We start from the raw sequence: 20,048 nt of genomic DNA, 5'->3' as shown, positions 1-20,048 counted from the left end.
TCAAGTTTCTGGAGTCTCTGCTTAGAGGACCAGAAGATTTTCATTCATGGTGGTAGTCTGTGTATAAGTTTAGGTTTAAACAAGGACAAAGCACGTTTTCAGGACAAATGCTGTTTGTCAATTGACAAGATAGGGGCAGTTTTTTGGGAGGACAGACTGAAGTCAATGAATGTGGCTATCCCATGACTCAAAGTTCATATACAAGTGTCCTTGACATGCAAGCATTTTTGCAGAGTCAAAACCACAGACTACATAGGCTCTGCATCCCACCAGGGAGATGAGTGATGCACTCCTCCTCTGATGACTCCCGTAAAAATAACATGCAAGCTTTCTGTTCTCCTGCAATTTTCAAGCATGCCATCAAGTAACGGGCAACTCTGGACAAACACAAAAATCCACATAATTTTAATATCATCTCATGTCAGCAGGCTTCAGATGCTCCAGTAAGTAGAAGGTCATATCATGGGCTTGTGTGAATACTGATAAGATAAGCTGGGCTCCATCTCCTTGACCCTGACTCTGACTTGCTATGTGACCAGAGGTGAGCAGCCTTCCTCCCTGCTCTCTACTTGTCTCACTCGCAAAACAGTTAACATTTCCTTACACTCTGCTCACCAGAAGATGGTACATAAGTCTGCCTAAAACACTTCCAAGTTCCCCAGGTTAATGGGCTACACCCCAACAGATTACTTTTATATTCTTTCATAATATTTAATGAGATTTTTCTTTGACCCCAGCAACTGAATCTTGAATGGAAATAAAATTTTAAGCTGAAATTCTTTGATTTCCCACGTTAACTTGAATACTGTTACTTACACAGTATTACTAAAAAGGATAACTTACATTTATCAGAATGTAATGTTACAGAGAATCAGATCCTAAATGCAAACCTTAGAAGCAAAGAATCAATATTTACACTAAAAGGAATATTTACACCAAACATGGCACTGGAGCTTGGAGAAAAGTTTATTCAGCAGCAGATTTCTAAAGTGTCTTTATTTTTACCAAAGAAAATGGAAGAATGTGCTTTTGATGTTATAATGTTAAATATAAACAATTTCAGGAAAGGTTCAGAAAAATAAAAAGTACATCAAACAGGAACAGGAATGGCATAAAAAATGAGCAGAGAGAAATTAAAGGTTGTTGGTACTTTTTCCAAATTACCAGTTGAATTCTCAATTATATATAATCTATTTCAGTCACCACCACTTTCTGTAAGACAGCAAGAAAAATATTCAGACAAAATGTTAAAAGAGGAGTAACTCAGACTGAATCACTGATTTTCAAAGTTTTACAGTAGTAGGCAACGATCATATCTTTCCAGACACACTGAAAATACTTCCTGAGCTTTCTGACATAAGTGTCTGGGTTAACTAACAATAACACTGGCTGAAAACTTTAAAATTAACTGCTTCAGAAAACACAGTGAGCACATAATGGCATTACTAAATGTTCCATATGCTAAGAAATGCTCTGGTGCTCTTTAAAGATCATTCCTTACTACCTTCTTCAAACATAAAAAATTAGCCTACTAATGATGTATTGCATGAAGGGTAAATGAAGGGCAAATGGGAAGGCCCACAGCCCTGAATTCCCTCCTGGGTAGCTTCAGTTTTGCCCCTGCTTTATTTACAAGAGGCGGCATTTGTTTCTGCACTGCGAGCACTGCTGAGCTCCGTTTGAGCACTCTGTTCTACACACACCAACAACCTGCCCCACACCCTCTGTGTTACTCACAGGAGTCCTCGGCCACCCCTGGCCCACCAGCTCTGCTAGGTAAGGTGGAGCGATGAGACAGAAGACACCACTATTACTGCTGCTGTGGCGGTCATCCATTACAGCTGGCGAGACTTGCAGTGTATATGAAACTGCTCTTTGTTATGTTCCAGATTGTTTTGGCTCCTGGCCATCCCCAGGTCTGTGACTTGACAGACTGAGCCCAATAGTACACTGACCTAATTATCTAACTGGCCTAAAGCAATTAGGGTAGCAAGAGAAATCTCACTATGACTTTCAGAAGAACAATAACAACTTTCAAGTCTTCAAAGTTTTAATGCTATATGACTTAAGCCACGGTGCCCTTTATGTTATTAGCACATTTATGTGCATGTACCCCTTTAAATATCGGGGGGGGTTATTTGCATTCTTAGTAGCGCCCAAGCCATGACTTGGACTACCTGATCCCAGGAACGTACACCTGAAAAAAGCATTTCACTATATACATGACTGATCACGCAACAAACTACGGACCCTAGAGAACAAATGTAACAGCTTTTCAGTGAGCATGTTGTTTTACTGAAGAATCTCCAATGCCTCAATCAAGTTATTGTATTTTCACAAGGTGCTGCACAACACCTGGGCTATGGCAACGGACCAAAGATGAGCCATGAGCCTAGAGGAAACGTGAAGTAACACATATTTGTTTAAAACCCAAAGCAGCTTAAGATAGCAAGTTTAGCTCGTATTTATAAAAGGCTAAGGTTGTGTATACAGTCAGTAATCAAAGCTCAGAGGACGAGTGTTATTACAGAGCATCCTCAGATGTGTTGTCCATGCCCAGGTGTCTCAGGCCATCTGAAAACCTATGGGTATCCACGGCATCTACGTGAGGCTGGCAGGTACGAAACAGGCCTTAGAGGAGAACACTGCCTTTCTGAAGTGGCATCTGGAGTTAAGGCTAAGGCAAGGTATTTCATAGAGCTGAACTGACATAGAACACCAGCATTGTAGACAGATGAATCTTAGCACCACTGCAGTTATGATGGAGCTCCTAACTCAGCTGGTAACGTGCAGGTATCTGTATTTGGGTGAACTGAATAGTTCTCCAAGGCTCCACTGACTTCAGTACCTAGATAACTCACTGGACTACAATGGCAAAACAGCACACCCAGATTACAAATCTCTATTCTGTAGAGACCTAAAAGGCCAGAATCTGGAACCAAACTGTACCCTGAGACATCTTAGACTTCAAAAGAGATAACCACTGGCCTGGTGAATATGGCAAAGCACCTCTAGGAGATCTCTGCCCTTCTGGAGTTTCAGCTCAGACACCCCAACGTATCTCTGATAGTACTAGGTGCCTACATCTATGCAAGCGAATTCAGTGTTGTGTACCTGAGACCAAGAACACACACAGGTTAATGTCATATGGTTGCGTGACAGGTGGTTTCCTTCCCTCCTCTATTTGTGTGTGCGACTGGAGCACACCTTAAGCATAAATGAAATTCTGCAGGAATGTGATCTGAAGATTATCAAAGGAAAGACAGCAAAGCACTCTGCATATTAGCTTCTGTGAAAAGCCCAAACATACACAGCAAGAATTTTCCCAATTTATGCCATTATGTTACAGCTCTATCATGTTTATCCTATATCAAAAGCTCCAGTGCTCCCAGAGTTAAAAACATATTTCTGAGCATTGAAATTGTTCCTTCAAAACAGTAATTTTTTTCATAACAAAAAGAGTAGAATTAGCAAGGATTCATACAACAACCAAAGTGCTGCTAGGAAAGCTCTATGTGCATGCCATATGCCTTGACTGACAATAGGTCATTAAAATTCATTCTCATAAAAATATGTGCCCATAACTAATGGATTAACTGTAAAGGTATATGTTCTTATAAGCGAGGATTAATTAGTTATCCATTTGGATAGGGTGTACCACTCATTTTTCAAATTCAGCTAAAGACAGCTGAACTCTGGTAAGTTTCTGCACACACTAGGAAGATCTTTCCCATAGTTAAAATAATAGTTTAATTAACTTCACTACATATTTGTTTCCAAGTATGTTATATTTTAGCTCTCTTCAGCAAATGCTACAATTTTGAAATGTCAAACTGCTTACCCATTATTGAAAAACCCACTGCTAACAAGACTGAACCTTTCTGCAACTCTTATTCGTTTCTCACTTCGGCAAAACTCCCATTTAAATGAATAGGAAATATGCCAGAGTAATGACAAGAGTGATCACAGGAGATCACTTCAACCAAAATAACCTGGAAAGTAATAGCCATGGTCACACCAAGACCTAAAGCACTGATATTTCAAGTGTACTGCCCACCATTTAAACAGAAGGGGCCAGTCCTGATCATCAGCCACTTCTTCTACATCAGCATCATTTCATTTGGCCATATCATTGACTAGGATAAACTGAAATAATTCTACATAACTTTAACAGAACTATTGACTAAATACAACAACTCAATGCATGCTTTCTATGATTGAAAAATACTATTTCAATCAATAAGCCTTTCACACCTGAAGAACTCCATGGTTATACACTGATGTACACTCATGAAGAATCTGGCTCGATTCAGTGCAGATAAAGCGGATTTCTTGGGAGATCAGAATCACACCCTGGGTCACCTCCACAAACAAAAGATATCACAAGACATACACCACCCTTCCAGCTTAAATTTTGAATGAGGCAGGGCTTTTTTTTTTTTTTTTTCCCCCCTTCTCCCTGAAGTTTCAACATTTGTGAGATGTACAAATGAGCCATGATCGGCTGATGAAGTATTGAAACATTTATGACATAATGAATATGTCTGACAAACCTGCTGAAGCTGCTTTGAACAAGGGGGAAAAAATTTTGACAAGATTAATATAACTTAAGTTGCTACAATGACAGAAAACAAGAAGCCTGTCTTAACCCACCGTCTGTTGGGCTGAGCCCACGGGCTGCCGAGATCATGGAAAGGGACGGGCTGCTGTGCAGGGACCTGATGTAGTCCATGTAAGGGTTAATGTATGGGTGAGGGGTGCTGAAGGGAGACTCTGATGTTGCAGCAGGATTTCGGTGCGGGGAAATTCTAAGGAACGGAAGCTCTGAGTATGTCGGGCTACTAGATAAGGCAGAAGGCCTGGAAGAAAAAAGAAAGAAAAACAAACAAAAAACAGCCAGGTTATCTATAGAATAAAGAAAAATACTGTAAAGGTAACACATTCATTTCTTGAAGAATAGCAACTGGCTTGCACATTTAATAACCTCCACTAAAGTCAACTGCCTGGAAAGAAAAAGGATAGGAAATTAATTCTTCTCTGTACCCATTATTAGCAACATTTCTCTGACCAATTTTAACATGAGTTTATATTTAGCTTAATCTTTAAATCCCTCAATACCCTTTCCCCATGGAGTTCAGCAGAAAATAACTTTAATTAGTGTGAAATATACACCCTGTATACCACATATTCATTCTTGCTGCAATATGGAAGACATACTCAGATGCTGAATCTTTTACGTCTCCAAAACCATGTGGCTATTGGAAAAACAAGTCTGGAGAGCAACACTGCACCTGCTCCCTTCATTGGCCAGCTCACTATCCCTGCAAGTGTAAGATTGCACATGTACACAGAAGTCATGTCAGAAGACCCAAACTTTGTAAGCCGTTAAGACAGCTGGGTCCTTTGGAGCAGCTTTTTGTTGATGTCCCTTCCCTAAGGTGGATAAAACTTGGAGACAAAGGAAGAAAGATTGCTTGCTTATGTTTGTTTTTAGCATGGCACCAGAGGCTGATGCCTTTAACATGACCACATTAATTAACTACCTCATTCTTGCAAAGGGAGAGCTTTGGTGCCTTCTCAGGCTATGTGTGTGAAGCTGTGATGAACCAAGGCTGAAAGCTGAGTTCACAGCTGACAAAAGATAAATAACCTGCCGTTACCCTCCCCATCATCCCCGCCCCCCCCCGTTGATATGACAGCGTCCGGGCTCTGTGTGGAGACCTTTCTCTTACAGCATCCCGCCTCCAAAGGCACTGGAAAAAGTCCAGATTTCATCAGGAGGGGTTGGAGTGCCTGCCCCTGCCAACCTGCTCTTTGGCAAAAGACAATGATTAAGCCTGTCATGCATTTGCTGTAGTCCAACTGGTTGACCCGAACTAAATGCCTTTTTGTCCCTGTTTTTCCAATTAATTTAGCATATATACAGCACAGACACAGGCAGCAGCTGTGAGAGCAGTGAGGGCAGCCTGTTCCTTTGATGCTGCTGGCTTACGAAGAATAATAAAACAAGAAATGTATTTTTTTTTCTTTTAACATACACATACCATGATCAATTGAGATAGTTGTTGTCACCTAAAAGGCCAACAGAACATAATCTTACGTAGGAGCCAATTCTGCCCTGCCATCAGCTTGGAAATGCTAGTGTATGAGTGGGACAAAGATCAAAGTTGCTACATTCCCAACATGACGCAGGCTTCCCTGCCACAAAATCCATGAGGGCTCATAAAATCTGGGGAATAAAGGTTTTTCCTCCTCTTTTTTTCTTCCTCTTTTCCCTTTCCTTCCCTTCCCTATTTGGCTTTTGTGTGTTTCTTGCCCTCCTACAGATTTCTGCAAGGTAAGCCTGTTCAGCCTTCTCATATGAAATTACCTCCTAGCTCCAAAATTCATTAAAGAGACGCATTTGTTGTGTGCCAGCAGCAGGTACTGGCAGCACAATCATGCTTTTTTGGCACCTGAGCAAGTGACCTACACGAAGCCCAGCCATGCACTGGTATACCTTCACCATATTTAAAACACACCGAGAACCTGAAACCAGGAGGTATTTTCCCCCACTGTGCACCTCCTTTCCTCAGAGCACTTCTCTGTGTGGTTTCGAAGCACCTTTGTTTTACAATGGAAATGAAGCTTTACTTGTGTGGGTACTGTGAACCCCCACCAGCCATGAAGCATTTGCTGTCTCGTGGTTCCCTGTCAGGCCAAGTGTAGAAGGCAGGAGCCCTGAAACTCATGGTGATGTAGGAAGCAAAAATACCACAGCTTAATATCACATTACTGAGTGAATTTCCCATCCTGGCAGTGAGGAATATACAGTAGTAGAGAAAATTTAATACAAGAGTAACAAAGAAACTAAGTTTGGATGTCATTTTACAAGTCATTTTTTCTAATGTGATCTCAGCTCAGAAAGAGAGAGAAACCCAAAGAGCATGCAGGCAGGCAGGAGCCCTGGCCTTATCTGATGCACATCGAGGAGAAAACTATTTAAAAGCTTTTGCAAGAAGGCTGAAAGTCTGTATCAGCCTCAGTGATTCACTCTCCAGCTGGCCAACAGCCAAACGCTGCTGCAGGAGCAAGATTAAGAGCCAGGCTGTCAGCTTTTCCCTCCAGATCCAATGGGAGCCATTCAAGGACACTGGGACTCAACCGCTTCTCCTCCTCCTCAGCCCTGCCTCTTCCTCCCTCTGAGCTCCTCAGTTTTCCGAGGATGCTGGGGAGAGGATGCCGACCTGGGTACCATCAACCAACAACAGGCATATAAGCTGTATTATCAGAGGCAGAAATAAGGAGTCATCAGATTCCACAGAAAATTCCCAGCTCTCGACTCTGATGTTTACTAATCTCTCTCCAACATCTGATTTTAACATGCTGCTAACTTCTCTGCTCACTTCCAGCCCATACTTTTCTCACTCCTCTCTGTTCCCAGACCCTCCTTTTCCTACAATCTCATTTTCCCTCCTGCCTCCATCTGCTCTCAGCTCCCACTGTTTGAACCCTCCTGATCTATTCCAATAAATGTCACTATTTTTCCTCTTCCTTTCCCTCCTTGATTAAACTTCACTATGAACATCTTTCAAAAGTATTAACTCCCTCCTTCAAACTAAAATGTGACTTTTAGAAAGGGTGCAGCCCAACACACTACTAGCTGCTGCTGCTTTGTAACCTGTGTAGCAATAAAGAATGACTTTTCTCCTGTAAACAACAAACAGTACAGCCCAGGAGTGGTTCTGCAAACACTCATTCAGTGACAAGCAAATAAAATCTCCCAAATCTCCAGATGTGGGTGGCAGTCCGCCCCCATCATTTTTATTTCACATGTACTTTGGTTCCCAGCCTGGGCAAATGGTGTTCTGCCTTAGGTCTGAGGCTACTTCATCGGATGCAACAAGGCTTCAGCATGAGAAAAGGCAGGGACATTTTCAGTGATGCTGCTTGAAACTTTATGCCTCACCTGCAAACCATGGGAAGACAGAACTTGTTCTGCATCCTCTCCTACACAGGGATTTTCCAGTTCAACAACATACTTGGAGCACTAAGGCTTCCTTCAGAGAGAGGGAGTGAAGCAGATGCACACTCTTTTCTGAATCAGAACCTTTAAGTCTGCTCCCAGAGATTCTGCAAACTCAGCTCAACTCAAATTTAACACAAAGCCTATCATACTTCCAATAGTTACTTGAAGTTGGGAGGTCTCCAGGTTTGGGAATAAAAGACATCCTATGGCTGTGTTTCATCACCGCATTTTTTTATCCTGGCACATTAGGCTGATTTTATTATTTTCTCAGTAACCTTGATTACATCTACATCCCTGACATCGAAGAGAAGCAGCAGAGAATGGAGCCAGCTGTGAAGTCTCCTCCTCCTTTCTGTCCAGACTGCTTCCCTGCTCACCACTAAGGTGCCGAAATACCTTGACTGCCACACAACTTCCCTATCTAATACAGGTCTTCCCACTTCCCAACCACCTCTACCCTACCAGCTTCTCCTTGTCCCAGCTCTAATGCTCTGGAGAATCTCAGCTGCCCAAAAGGAGCGTGGTGCATGCATGCCCAAGTAGTGAGATCAATGCCAGGGCAAACAGGTGTATTTTTTCCTATTAGCCATGACACTTTCTTTAATGAATGTCACAGAGGTGTCTGCACAGCCTTAAAAACTTCAGTGGTCACACCCGTTCAGCAGCCGCGAGCGGCATCAGATGTATGGCAAATCACAAAACACACAAAGCTGTGGGGTTTTTTTCCCTAATGCTTTCTCTGAGCTGAACCACAGATGAGCTGTATCTAAGACTTCAGTTATTACTCATGAAAATGGTGTGTCATTTTGTTTTGTTGTTTACAGCTGTAACAGACAAACTCTACACTCCTTCGTGGCTTTTAGCCACCACAAAATCTGAACAAAGCCCATGCAGCCCTTTCTTTAACTGGGGAATGAAGATCATGGGATACTGAGAGCTGATGGGGCAAGCACGAGCAAGTTACATGCATTTCAAAATTATCTTCATACACAGATTTCATACCTAGTATTATCCTGAAAGGACACAAATTTTTTCCATCAGCAGAAAGTATGGAGGTAGCGGGGTCTCATACCACATACTTTAGGCTGTTTTTTTGTACCTAAGCATTAGCCTCTTTTATGATGGAGAAGATCAGATGCTCCAAATTCAAGTGGAAATCCTGTCCCTTTCTTTGGTACTAACGGAGTGGCTAACTCACGCAGGTGAAATACTGCTGTCTGGCTATGATGAGAGATAAAAATCCCCTGGCAGGTAAGCAAGCACAGAGTTTGTTGATTACGTGGCTCTTCAGCCACCCTCTCTCCATCATTCCTGTAGATCTAGTGAATGGCCAGGCAGAAGACAAGCCCAAAGTACCATGAAACCATCTTATGTGGATTTACGCTTATAACTGAGTAAGGGTGGCTAGTCCAGGAAGTGAAGGGGGGTGGGGAAGTGAAGGAAAGAGACCAATTTCAGGGTGCTGGGGAGAAGCAAGAGCCGGCTGCTCTCTATGGGAAGGCAAGCCAAGAGGCAAGGTTAACCCCAGCACAGGCAATGCACTCCACACCATCAGATCTGAGCTGAAGGAGCAGAGCCAGGCGCTGATAACAAGGCCATCAGCAGTCTGAGACAAGGCAAAGTGACAAACCAGGTCTGGGGGAGGCCAGTCAAGTGCAGAAGGAGATGGGGCCAAAGACAGGACAGGAGACAAGTTACACCATGGCTCTGAGGGGTCCATCCAAGAAAATAGCTACTTACAGTCCAGGTCCCAAGCTCAGGCAGGAGCAGAAACAGGCACTACCTACAACATAGCTCAGGCAGGAACTAAAGGCTCCAGGCTGAGTTTAAAAGGGGCTCCCGAGTGCCTGGGGTATGGGTGGAGGTCCCAGGTGAGGCTATTCAAGGCAATTATGGCTTATTAGTGGCCTCAGGGTGCTCACACTGCTTTGCTTTGGGGTTCTTGAACTGCTTTGAGACATCCTAGGCTATCAATATAGCCTGTTGTCGCTGTTCTTGCATCTCTGGGGACTATGAAAGGTACAGCAGGCCTTGGGATGTACTGCAACCTCCCATGCTTGTCACAGAGCACTCTGCAATAGCAGTGTCTTCTGGAAGCAGATGTAAAGCCACTCGGGACAGCCACAAAGGTCTGTGTAACTAGAAATGATGAAAATTTTGAGGTTGGTTTGGTGCTAGAGAAGTGATCTGTCACAAATAGTTTCCAAATAGCTTTAAGCTGTGCTTTGGCAAAAACCTCTTCTAAGCACAACCTATCTTCAAAAACCCAACCAACAAAAACCTAAACCAAAACAACAAAACCTGCAAAACCATGGTGATTTAAGCATTTCCTGATTTTAAAGGAAACTGTAACTCTAGGACTGGAAATTTTAATGCCAAGTTCTGTCCTGATAAATTTTTAAATGGCTCTTTTATGAATCTGTTGAAAAATACATTTATATTGAAAACAGCAAGTGATCCTTAACTATAACATTGTAAATATGACACTGAGCTGAGGTTACAGATGGAACAATAATCTATCTCACAGAACAAAGCTTGTCAACGAAGTGGGATGAAATATTGTAACATAACCTAATTTATTATTGCCTTTTCATCCATCTTGTTATATTATGAAAGTGTCAAAGTTCAAACCTCGATATTTAATCATTTAACAGTACGTTATTCAATGCTGGAGCAAGCATTGATGGCATAAATCTCATACCAGTGATATCCACACTGTTTCTCTGATACCTGTTCAATTCAGCCCTGCCTGGAGAAGTGAAAAATGTTAAACTCATTAAACTGCATATGATCCTTTTCTTTTTTTCTTTTTCTTCCCCCCCCCCCCCCCCGCAATAATCTTCTGAAGTATTAAAAGATGATATTATTGATTTCCTGTACTACATATTTATGGGTTTGATTGTTTACAAATTCAATTAGAAGTGTAAAGAAAAAAGCAGCCATGGAATTGCATTTTAAAAATACTCGGTGCTAGCCTCACTCTCCTTGTGTTGAAGTCAGCGGAAGCTTTACTGGTGGGTGTCTGGGAGAGCAGAACTAGGTCAGCACTTTGTGCTTATGAAGATCACGTCTATGATCACTTAAAAGTTTCATCAATTAGATCAGCAGACAGTTTCCCATTTATTGCAGTTTATAGAGATTTGAACCCTACAATAGCAACTAAAGATTCTGAGAAGCAGGATGACTATTTGATGCTTAGTTTTTCCATATCACTTAGGCATATAGTTAGTTGCCTGAGCCTGATTTGTCGAGCACCTACAACCGCATACATGCTCGTAACAGTGAGGAGTAACTTGATCATTTGGGCTAATCACAACTATTAGAATTGTTCTCACTTGTATTTTCAGGGACAAGCCTTACTTTTTTAGAGCTCAACTTTCTTAATATAAAAACCTTTTTATAGCCAGTTGTTGACTGCTGATGCTGAAGGGCTGGTCTGCACAATCAACTATGGCATTACACAAACAATACTCATTTAACGTGGGAGATACTACCAAAGGAATTGAGCCGTGTGCTTTAAAAGAGGAGTCACTACCTAACAAGACAGTCCTCACTGTTTATTCATCTTCCAGCATCTAATAGAAATAAAAGTGTTAATGTTTTGGGGACAGCCATCAGGGATTTCAGGGTTTAAAATATACAGGCTATGGTTTGGCTCCTATCACTCATCTGCTGTGCCACCTCGGACAAGTTTGTTGACTTCCTCATTTGCTGTTTCCCAGTCTGCAAAACTGCAGTAAAGCACTCAGAATGTGTTTGGTGTCTACAGTGAAAAGGTCAGACCAAGAGATAATATGCTACTAGTATCTTCTCACTCAGGCAAGGACAATGCCTTACACAATGTGTGCAGTTCTGGAATGTAAATTCCTAAAATACACAAATAACCTCACCTTGGATTTGAATAAAATATTTCACCCTCATAAAGTTAAAAGGTATCGCTGCAGGGGGAAAAAAAAAAGATACAAATGACTGCACAAGAGATGTTCATGGTGCTGGAAATCATGCACGACAATTAGCTGATGACCCACAGCAAAAGAATATTACTCTGGTTCCCCTTTACTTCTTTGGGAAGTGTTAACATTAGGTAGTTACAGTTAAAAATTGGCTACATCAATCAAGGCACTAAATCCTTAGTGACTGTATTCCTATTTTTCACCTGATGGACTGCCTGAACGCAGACACAGCTTTTGTACATACACCCTCTACTACCTGTAATACTGCATAAATAACCCAACCATCAGCTTGTGGATTCCCTCAAGAAGAGTTTATGCTGTAAAAAGCAATGAATTTTCATTCCATTATTTACCATTTCATTTACATAAGGTCAGCTGTAACACTGGTGACCTTCAGCTCACAGTAACACCTGTACTGACTGCAGTCAGCAAGTGCTACTTTAGATGCCACTGAGTCCGAGGTATATTCATTTCATTACGAGTCTTGACTTGGAGCCCTGACATGCATTCCTTAAATATGTATGCAGATACAGTTTTGATTGATTTATTTTTTTTCTTCTTTACACAAAATGCAACTAAAACCATGTACGGCCTCCCAGTAGTTCTCCAAGTCAAGCCCAGGCTTCTCGTTCTCCTCCTCACACAATGGCGATCTCCCCACAACCTGCCTCCCCCTTTTCCTTCCATCCTGCCACCAACTGCAGTCACTGCCTCCTGACCCTCCTCTGAAACACTCTCCACTTGCCCTTTGCATACAGCTTGCCTCTCCTTCCTCTGAATCCTTCCCAGGACTGCTGCAAAGAAATCAGTGACTAGGGGAGGATTACATGATTTACTTGGCAATTTCTTTGCTTGTACAAACAAAGGGTGCAAACATACAGAAACGTGACTGAGTAGAATTACTCCCTCCAAATGCCACTTGCCTTTTAGGCTGCTAGAGGACATCCTTTTGCAAATTTTGCAGCAGCTGTGTAAGCTTTTCCTGCCCCACACCACCCAGCTGGTGCCCCTCCCAGCACAGGCAGCACATCTCTGCCTCTGAACACACCAGTGCCCAACTTCAGTGAGCCAGAGCAAAGCGGCTGGACTGTAAATGGGGCAAAGGGACACTGGTCGACCCTGCTGAGGGACAAGGGATAATCCACAGGGCGAGAAAAACAGCTGGGGCTGGTAACCCCCGAGGCCATCAGAACTGACTCACCAGAGTTCATTTGCCAAAGCAGTTGGACCTTGAGCTGTTCCTGGCAGAGATCCTTGTATTTGCACAACACTCAGCAGAGTTCCAGTTCCGCACAGAGCCGTTGGACATTGCAGCAACGTAAACAGTAAATAACAGTAATGCTAGCAAGCTATGCTGTGATTCCATCACTTGATTCTGCTAGAGCCTTACCAAGGTATTGCCTTATTTTACACAGTTCACACTGACTTCTATGAACTGTAAGCGGGGTAAGACCCTATACCTGCATAGCACAGCTTATCTCAGTGCTGGTAAAGTCTTCCTCCCCTGTCTTCAGCCAGTTGCAAGTCTACTGGCTTGTTGTCATTAATATATTGATGATAATGTATCCATGCTGCATTTGATGTAGAACTCATCATCAGAAATATAAAACAGAGGCATGGGACAATCAAATGTTATTTGAATAAGCCTTGGAAAAGTGTCACTACACGTTAGAGGAGAGACTGCCGTGGCGAGCCACATACCATTCCCTCTTCAAACTACGCTGTAGCACAAAGTGCAGCAGGGAAATCTGAAAGGTCTACAGCATACTCATTATCTGTTATTAATAACAGACTGGACAGTGAAATTACCAGCTGCGTTCCTACAGCAAACTTCCCTGCTCTGCAATTTCTTTTGATGCTCTAGAGGTGGTCTCATTTGCTATTCAAATTTTAGCCTCCTCTCAGTTACAGGCAGGGCCTGCCATCTCTTGAAGTGTTTAACCACAGCGGCATCATCATATGAATATGTGGGCATATATAAATCCTGATAGCATTCATGCACCCCTTTACTTACTTCCCTTTTCCCTTCCTCTCCTCCTGCAAAAGAGTGGGTCAAAGGAGTGTCAGAAGCTTTCTCACACTTAATGCTGTTAAGTCAGCTAATTGAATAAACATTTGTTTAACATTTGCTCCTATTTCACTAATGCACTGTGAGAATGAGAAGAATTTTATTCCCCTTCTCCCCTGTCCTCCCCCTTCCTCAGGAGTGCCACTAGCTGTTATCGCAGTGACTAATGTGCTGTATGTGGCCATTATAGTCTTCAACTCTGAAATTACACCTAGGATGAACGATAGGCTCTGCCTGTATGCTGATTGGGGTTGGATGATGATTGATTAGAAGAAAGTCAGACTATGTAGCCATGCAAAAAGAACTGCACTAAGCCACAAGCTTAAACACTAAAGAGCATTTCACCAGTGGCTTCAGAGCTATTAGATGTTTTCATTCGAACAACATTTCTCACATCCAGGTTTGCGCATTTTATCTTTATTCTTTCAAATCCTGAAATTGCTTGGATAAGAGGGTTTTTTATATATATATTTATATACATTTCTAAGAGTAGCCTGAACTTTTTAGGGGAAATTGAAGAGGCTTTGTGTCAAGTACAGCTAAATCCAGCCTTTCTATATCAAACCCCTGCTAGAAAATTACTGTGCAGATGATAAGGCTGAAAGATATAATAAAAAGTGACTCTACTCAATTTACACCGCAATATTGGTATGACTGAATATTTTTCATTCAGGTGACTGATAAAATCACTAAACTGTATTGCAGATAAATAAAGGAGGCTTCTGTCAAGAATAAACACCATTAATCATGAAGTCTCACCCTCTGAGTGGCTGTGCTATGCAACTGCACAAATGCACCATCACAAGTGGCATGTGACCCAGTGCCTCCTTTCTTCCCCCAGCTCCCTGGTGACGCTGTATTCTTAGGAAACTTTTTTCTTTTTTTTTTACTGCCTTTACAACATTTGGAAGTCCTTTAATATCTTTTCCATTCGAGTTTATGTGCGATTGCAACTGAAATCTAAATTTCAGTGATGATACATTCAGTTAAAAATTGATCCCATGAGACAAAGTGAACCAGTGCAGAGTGTGGCCACATTGCGGTAAAGCCGGTGTTACAGTGAGAAGTCTGTATTCCAGCTGGTGAAGATGAGGGTTTTGTAATTCTAAAGCTGAAACAAGTAGGAAAATTTTATCAGCTCCCCCAAGCCCTCTTCCCCTTTTCTCCCAACACATTTTCTTACCAGTTTTATTTACTTAGATTTGCTACTTCCAAATAGGTGCCGAGGTGAGCTGGGGTTTTTGCACATACAAATATGAAATTTCTCCGCATCACAGATCTACCTGAGCAGAATCAATGGATCTCCTTTCAAAAAGCAACTTACATGCTAAAACTGGACGTGGGCTGAAAGAAACTGTTAATACCCAGCAAAAGCACAGTCACACAAAAAGAAAACCAGACAATTTAGGTAACCTTTTTGTAACCTGTTTTAGAGCAAGTGATGATTCACTAGTGGCCGTGTTATTAAGCCGGAATGAAGCAGTGCCCTACAGACTAATGAGGTTAAAAAATGTAGTTAGGTCTTCATGTTAAAGGCACTTAGCAAGCAGTTTGCTTGGCAAAGACCAACTGTGTGTTGGAGCGGAGGACTAATCACACAGGCAGGAATCAAATCGACTGGAAGAATTAGGAGACTTGCGGCCCCGAGGAATGTAATTCATGCAGAAAAGCAGTTGTCAGAGCGAGGCCGGGGAACTGTGTGGGAAGAAAGCAAAATAAACAGCTCAACAAAGAAAACAAAGACGCTCAAATAGTGGCTTTTCTAATGCTTGAGTACACTGTAACTTCAGTGGGTGCATATGACAAAAACCTCATCAAAGACTACCTCTATACAGGCAATACACCCGTGAATGGTGCACTGTTTCAAAAACACTCAGAAAAGCCTGAAGGCCTTTAAAAAATAACCTTTAAGTCATTATGCACAACAGAGAAAGTGTGCATACATACATGTAGGCATGACTGGGAGAAGAAGAAAAACATCCAAATGGCAAAAAACTAAGAGAGTTGCAATGGTTTCTACAATTACTCCCAATTTCTCTACCATTTACATATCAGAAGAGGACGCAGCCTGCATGCAAAGAGTGCTCCTGGCTATGTGCAACAATATTCTCTGTGGAAAAACAGCATTGCTAATTGGGATCCACTCCCCCAGAGTGAAGACCAGATTCCTGCATCCACCAGGGAGATTACCTGACCAGAAAGAAGAGCTTGCTGGTCCTAAATCTCGACAGAACTCCTGAGGTATTCACAGGAAGTTTTTCTTGTGATGGGTATGACCTGTGATGGTAAAATCAAACTTTGACATCAACTGATACATGAATTTCATAAATACTCTGTTATTTCAAAACCCAGTATTTTCAATTAATGGGGGTTTACTTCCATAATTTAATGGTTTTAAATTTTCAGAGAATTAAGCTTTTAGTACTTTCAGTACTTAAATACCTTTCTCCTCATTTCATTCATTCACTGATGATTTTTCTAAGCCCTCCCTACCTCACACTCAAGAATATCATCCTCACTATTGTTTCAGCAAATTTCAGATTCTCTTCTTCCCTTAATGTCTTCCTCCCGCTAAGCCAGGCATTCCTTCTCCTGGTAAAGCACCCCAAAACCCTCTCACATCACCTCAAATGAACACTCCTCAGCATTCTGTAATGCCAGAAACACTCTTTCTCAAATTCAAAACCAAAGCAAAGCAAACCCCTCAGTTTTCATTTCCAGTGCCTACTGCAAGTTACATCCACAATATTACAAAACCTGACATTTTGGGGAAGAGATAAAGCTTTTCTTCAATTCTGAATTTATATGCTAAATTAAGATCTTAACTGTTTAAAACAAAACCAAGCTGTCAATAACAAAGACAAATTCAGTGACTGAATGTCTTTTCTGTTGTGCTTGCTACCTAAATTTGGTTGTGAAGGGAACATTTGATAAAACTCTAACTTTAAAGGACTACAATCCTGACACAAACAGTGATGTGAAGGTTCAGCATTAATCATTTCTGTTGAGGTATGGTGGATTTGCTTCACATCTCTGTTCAAACATTAGCAGACAGTCCAAAATTGTATTCACAAAGATTGGCAACTATTACTGAACAGAGAGAGTACCAGCTAAAATTTCTCACCTAATACTACTACTAGCAGCAGGAAAATAAAAAATAAAAAATCATACAGGTGTACAGAAGGTGTACAGAAATTTCTGCGTATGGGTATACACATATATATACACACATATATATGTATATACATATATATAAATGTATATATGCATTTCTATATAAAATACACAGATTATTTTCTGAAATGCCTCCCCCCTACCCAAGACAAACCCATGATTCGGGGAAGAAAAGCCATTTTGAGAGTGCACCTCAGTGACAGCAGCAGGCATATGCTACACATCTATGCTATAACCAGGACTGCGAGTCCAGGAGTGAACTTACGAAAACAATGGCTTCCAAGCTTCTCCCATCCTCCAAGCACCACCACTAATAGCAGGCGAGCCACGGATCAGCACCAACATCCATGAGGGCAGTAAGATTCACAGGTATATGAAGCACAACTTCTACCAAAGGTGAATGCCGCTAAGAGGGGGCAAGAAAGTATTCTGCTAATGGTCACTTGTGTTTTCTCTGCCAGTATCAAAAGTCCAAGTGTGGGAACTGGCTGGAGTGCAACCAAATCAGAGTGGGAAAACACTCAGTTCTCATGCAGAGCGCTAAGAAGTTTTATCTCAGCCAGGCCAGTGTCTTTACTTGATCCTGCAGGCACTGAAGGCCATTTTGGTGCTACGCAACCCACACAACCAGTTGGTTCTCACAAATGGTGAATGGCTGGAACACCAAAGCCATCAGAAGAAACGAGATAAAGGATTGACTTTGCTGTTCTTGCTCTAGTTGTGTGCAAAACTGGAGATAAAAAAGCAGTCCTTGGGCAAAGCTGTAACTTCGCACAACTTCAAGAACTTGAAATGGGTGGGGACACCACTTCTAATGTGACTGTAGTGGGGGGAAATATGTGAAAAACAAGCACCAAGTGTAAAGCAAATGCATGTTCTGGCTGCACATTTTTTAGTAAAGCAGTAAATTCAGTTTTGAAGTATTTGAGGTAAATGGACTATCTATATGCTGGAAGCATTATTAGCTCTAAACAGAGTAAGTAGCTAAGCATAAAGATGAAAACCCCAAGGGGAACAAACCTGGGACACACCTGCACCAGCAGGACGACCTACGCATTTGCTCTCTAAGCACCTCTGCAATTCAATTTAATCACGGGAATAGAAACACAGTTCCTAGAAAAAGTGTCAGGATGGAAGCCTGATGTCCAAGGAACAAGTATGGCAAACCAAGACAGAGGCAGCTACGCAAGCTTTCTTGGTACTGTCTTGATGATGTACGCTGATAGTGATCTTCCAGGGTGAAGCAAAGAACACTTGATTGCCCCTGGTCATTCAGCCCCTGCTCTCCCTGCCAAATCTGTCTACAATGTTGTTAAATGGGGCTATTTGCGTTGGTGGCCTCTATAAACTGGACTAGACTATCAATCTTTTCTTCCACAGGCCAGTGGAAAAGGCACGATAAATCTAGGCTGAATTTCAGCTGGAGATACAGGACTGAAAGATGTGTATCGTTAAAGAGATAGCCACTTAAATCTGATATGTTTAGAAATTCTTCCTCATGCGAAATACTCCCTAATTTTCTGTTGATCCTTAACACCAATGGTCACAGCGCCTCGTAAATAATGCTTTTAAGAAGATGATAGGTCAGTTCATGCTTTCAGAAGCTTTGTATTCCTGGCTCATGGGCTTCAGGATGTTTTGCCTCTGTGTCTAACCTCTGTGGGGGTCTCCAGAAAATTACCAACACCCCTATAAAGTTGACTGTAAATGCAGTCATAATCTGTTGTAGGATCAGACATACACATTCTGTGCCGGAAGGTACTAAGCAATATATTCTTGCCTGGTCTTTAATGACAACTTCATAGGGCGCCGCTTCAATGAAAAGCTTCTTCTGAAATAAGGCCCCAAGTTGTTCCTTGGTCATGTAAAGCATCCTGAGAGCAAAAATCAAACAGTGTAACATTTTTCTTTAAATTGTTTCCTCTATTAATTGATAACATCAGTCACAACCGTTGGCCCAGGCTACCCCAAGGCACACAGATAAAACACCCATTGAGCACATTCCTTTAGGTGGAATTAGGGTCCTGTCTTTTTTTTTCTAGCCTCATATAATAGAGAATATGCAAGGGACAGCTAGTTAGCCTCCTACATCTCAGAAGCACAGCTGACGCCAGCTCAAAAGCCTGCTTTTTCTTACAAATATGCAAACAAATATCAATGTATGCATATAAAATACAGTGTGTTGAGGGAGGGGTGACAAAAAAAGGAAACAAGGTATTATTTAACTTCTGTTTCATCCTCCTCAGGGGAAAAAAGTCTGAACCAAATTCAATCCACACTCCAAGACCATAGGACATGATGTCTTTGTTGGCGGAGGAAAGAGTCTAAGTGAGGGAAAGAGGGAAAGACTGAGCAGAGTATGATGAAGGTGCTTTGTGCACCTACACTGCAGCTGTACTCATTGCTCATATTTTTTCTAGTTTATACTTACTCTCACTTTAGGAACTTCCAATTCACAACACAGAGATCTCACCAGTACTCTTTAAAGAGAGAGAAAAAAAGAGAGAAAGAAAGAGAGAGAAAAAAGAGAGAGCAAGAGAGAAAGAAAGAAAGAGAGAAAGAAAGAAAGAAAAAGAGAAAAAGAGAAAAAGAGAGAGAGAAAGAAAGAAAGAAAGAAAGAAAGAAAGAAAAAGAGAGAAAGTGAGAAAGAGAAAGAGAGCAAGAGAGAAAGAAAGAGAGAAAGAAAAAGAGAGAAAGAGAAAGAAAGAAAAAGAGAGAAAGAGAGAGAGAAAGAGAGAAAGAAAGAGAGAAAGAGAGAAAGAAAGAGAAAAAGAGAGAGAGAGAAAGAGAGAAAGAGAGAAAGAGAAAGAAAGAAAGAAAGAAAAAGAAAGAAAAAGAAAGAAAG

The 20,048-nt window shown here is 41.6% G+C and overlaps 1 protein-coding gene across 2 annotated transcripts in view; it reads right to left on the bottom strand.

The window, feature by feature from the left end:
• GLI3 (GLI family zinc finger 3) overlaps positions 1-20,048 on the bottom strand; it is a 215,560-nt gene that overhangs the window by 69,147 nt on the left and 126,365 nt on the right. For both annotated transcript variants that reach the window (XM_037386917.1, XM_037386918.1), the window contains exon 5: positions 4,654-4,859. In XM_037386917.1, the coding sequence (XP_037242814.1) occupies positions 4,654-4,859 (206 nt within the window). The remainder of the gene's footprint in view (positions 1-4,653; positions 4,860-20,048) is intronic.

The sequence above is a fragment of the Falco rusticolus genome, chromosome 4 (assembly GCF_015220075.1).
Source record: "Falco rusticolus isolate bFalRus1 chromosome 4, bFalRus1.pri, whole genome shotgun sequence".
NCBI classification, from domain to species: Eukaryota; Metazoa; Chordata; class Aves; order Falconiformes; family Falconidae; genus Falco; species Falco rusticolus.
The sequence above is the reverse complement of the archived record's forward strand: the minus strand, read 5'-3'. Positions and strand labels throughout refer to the sequence as shown.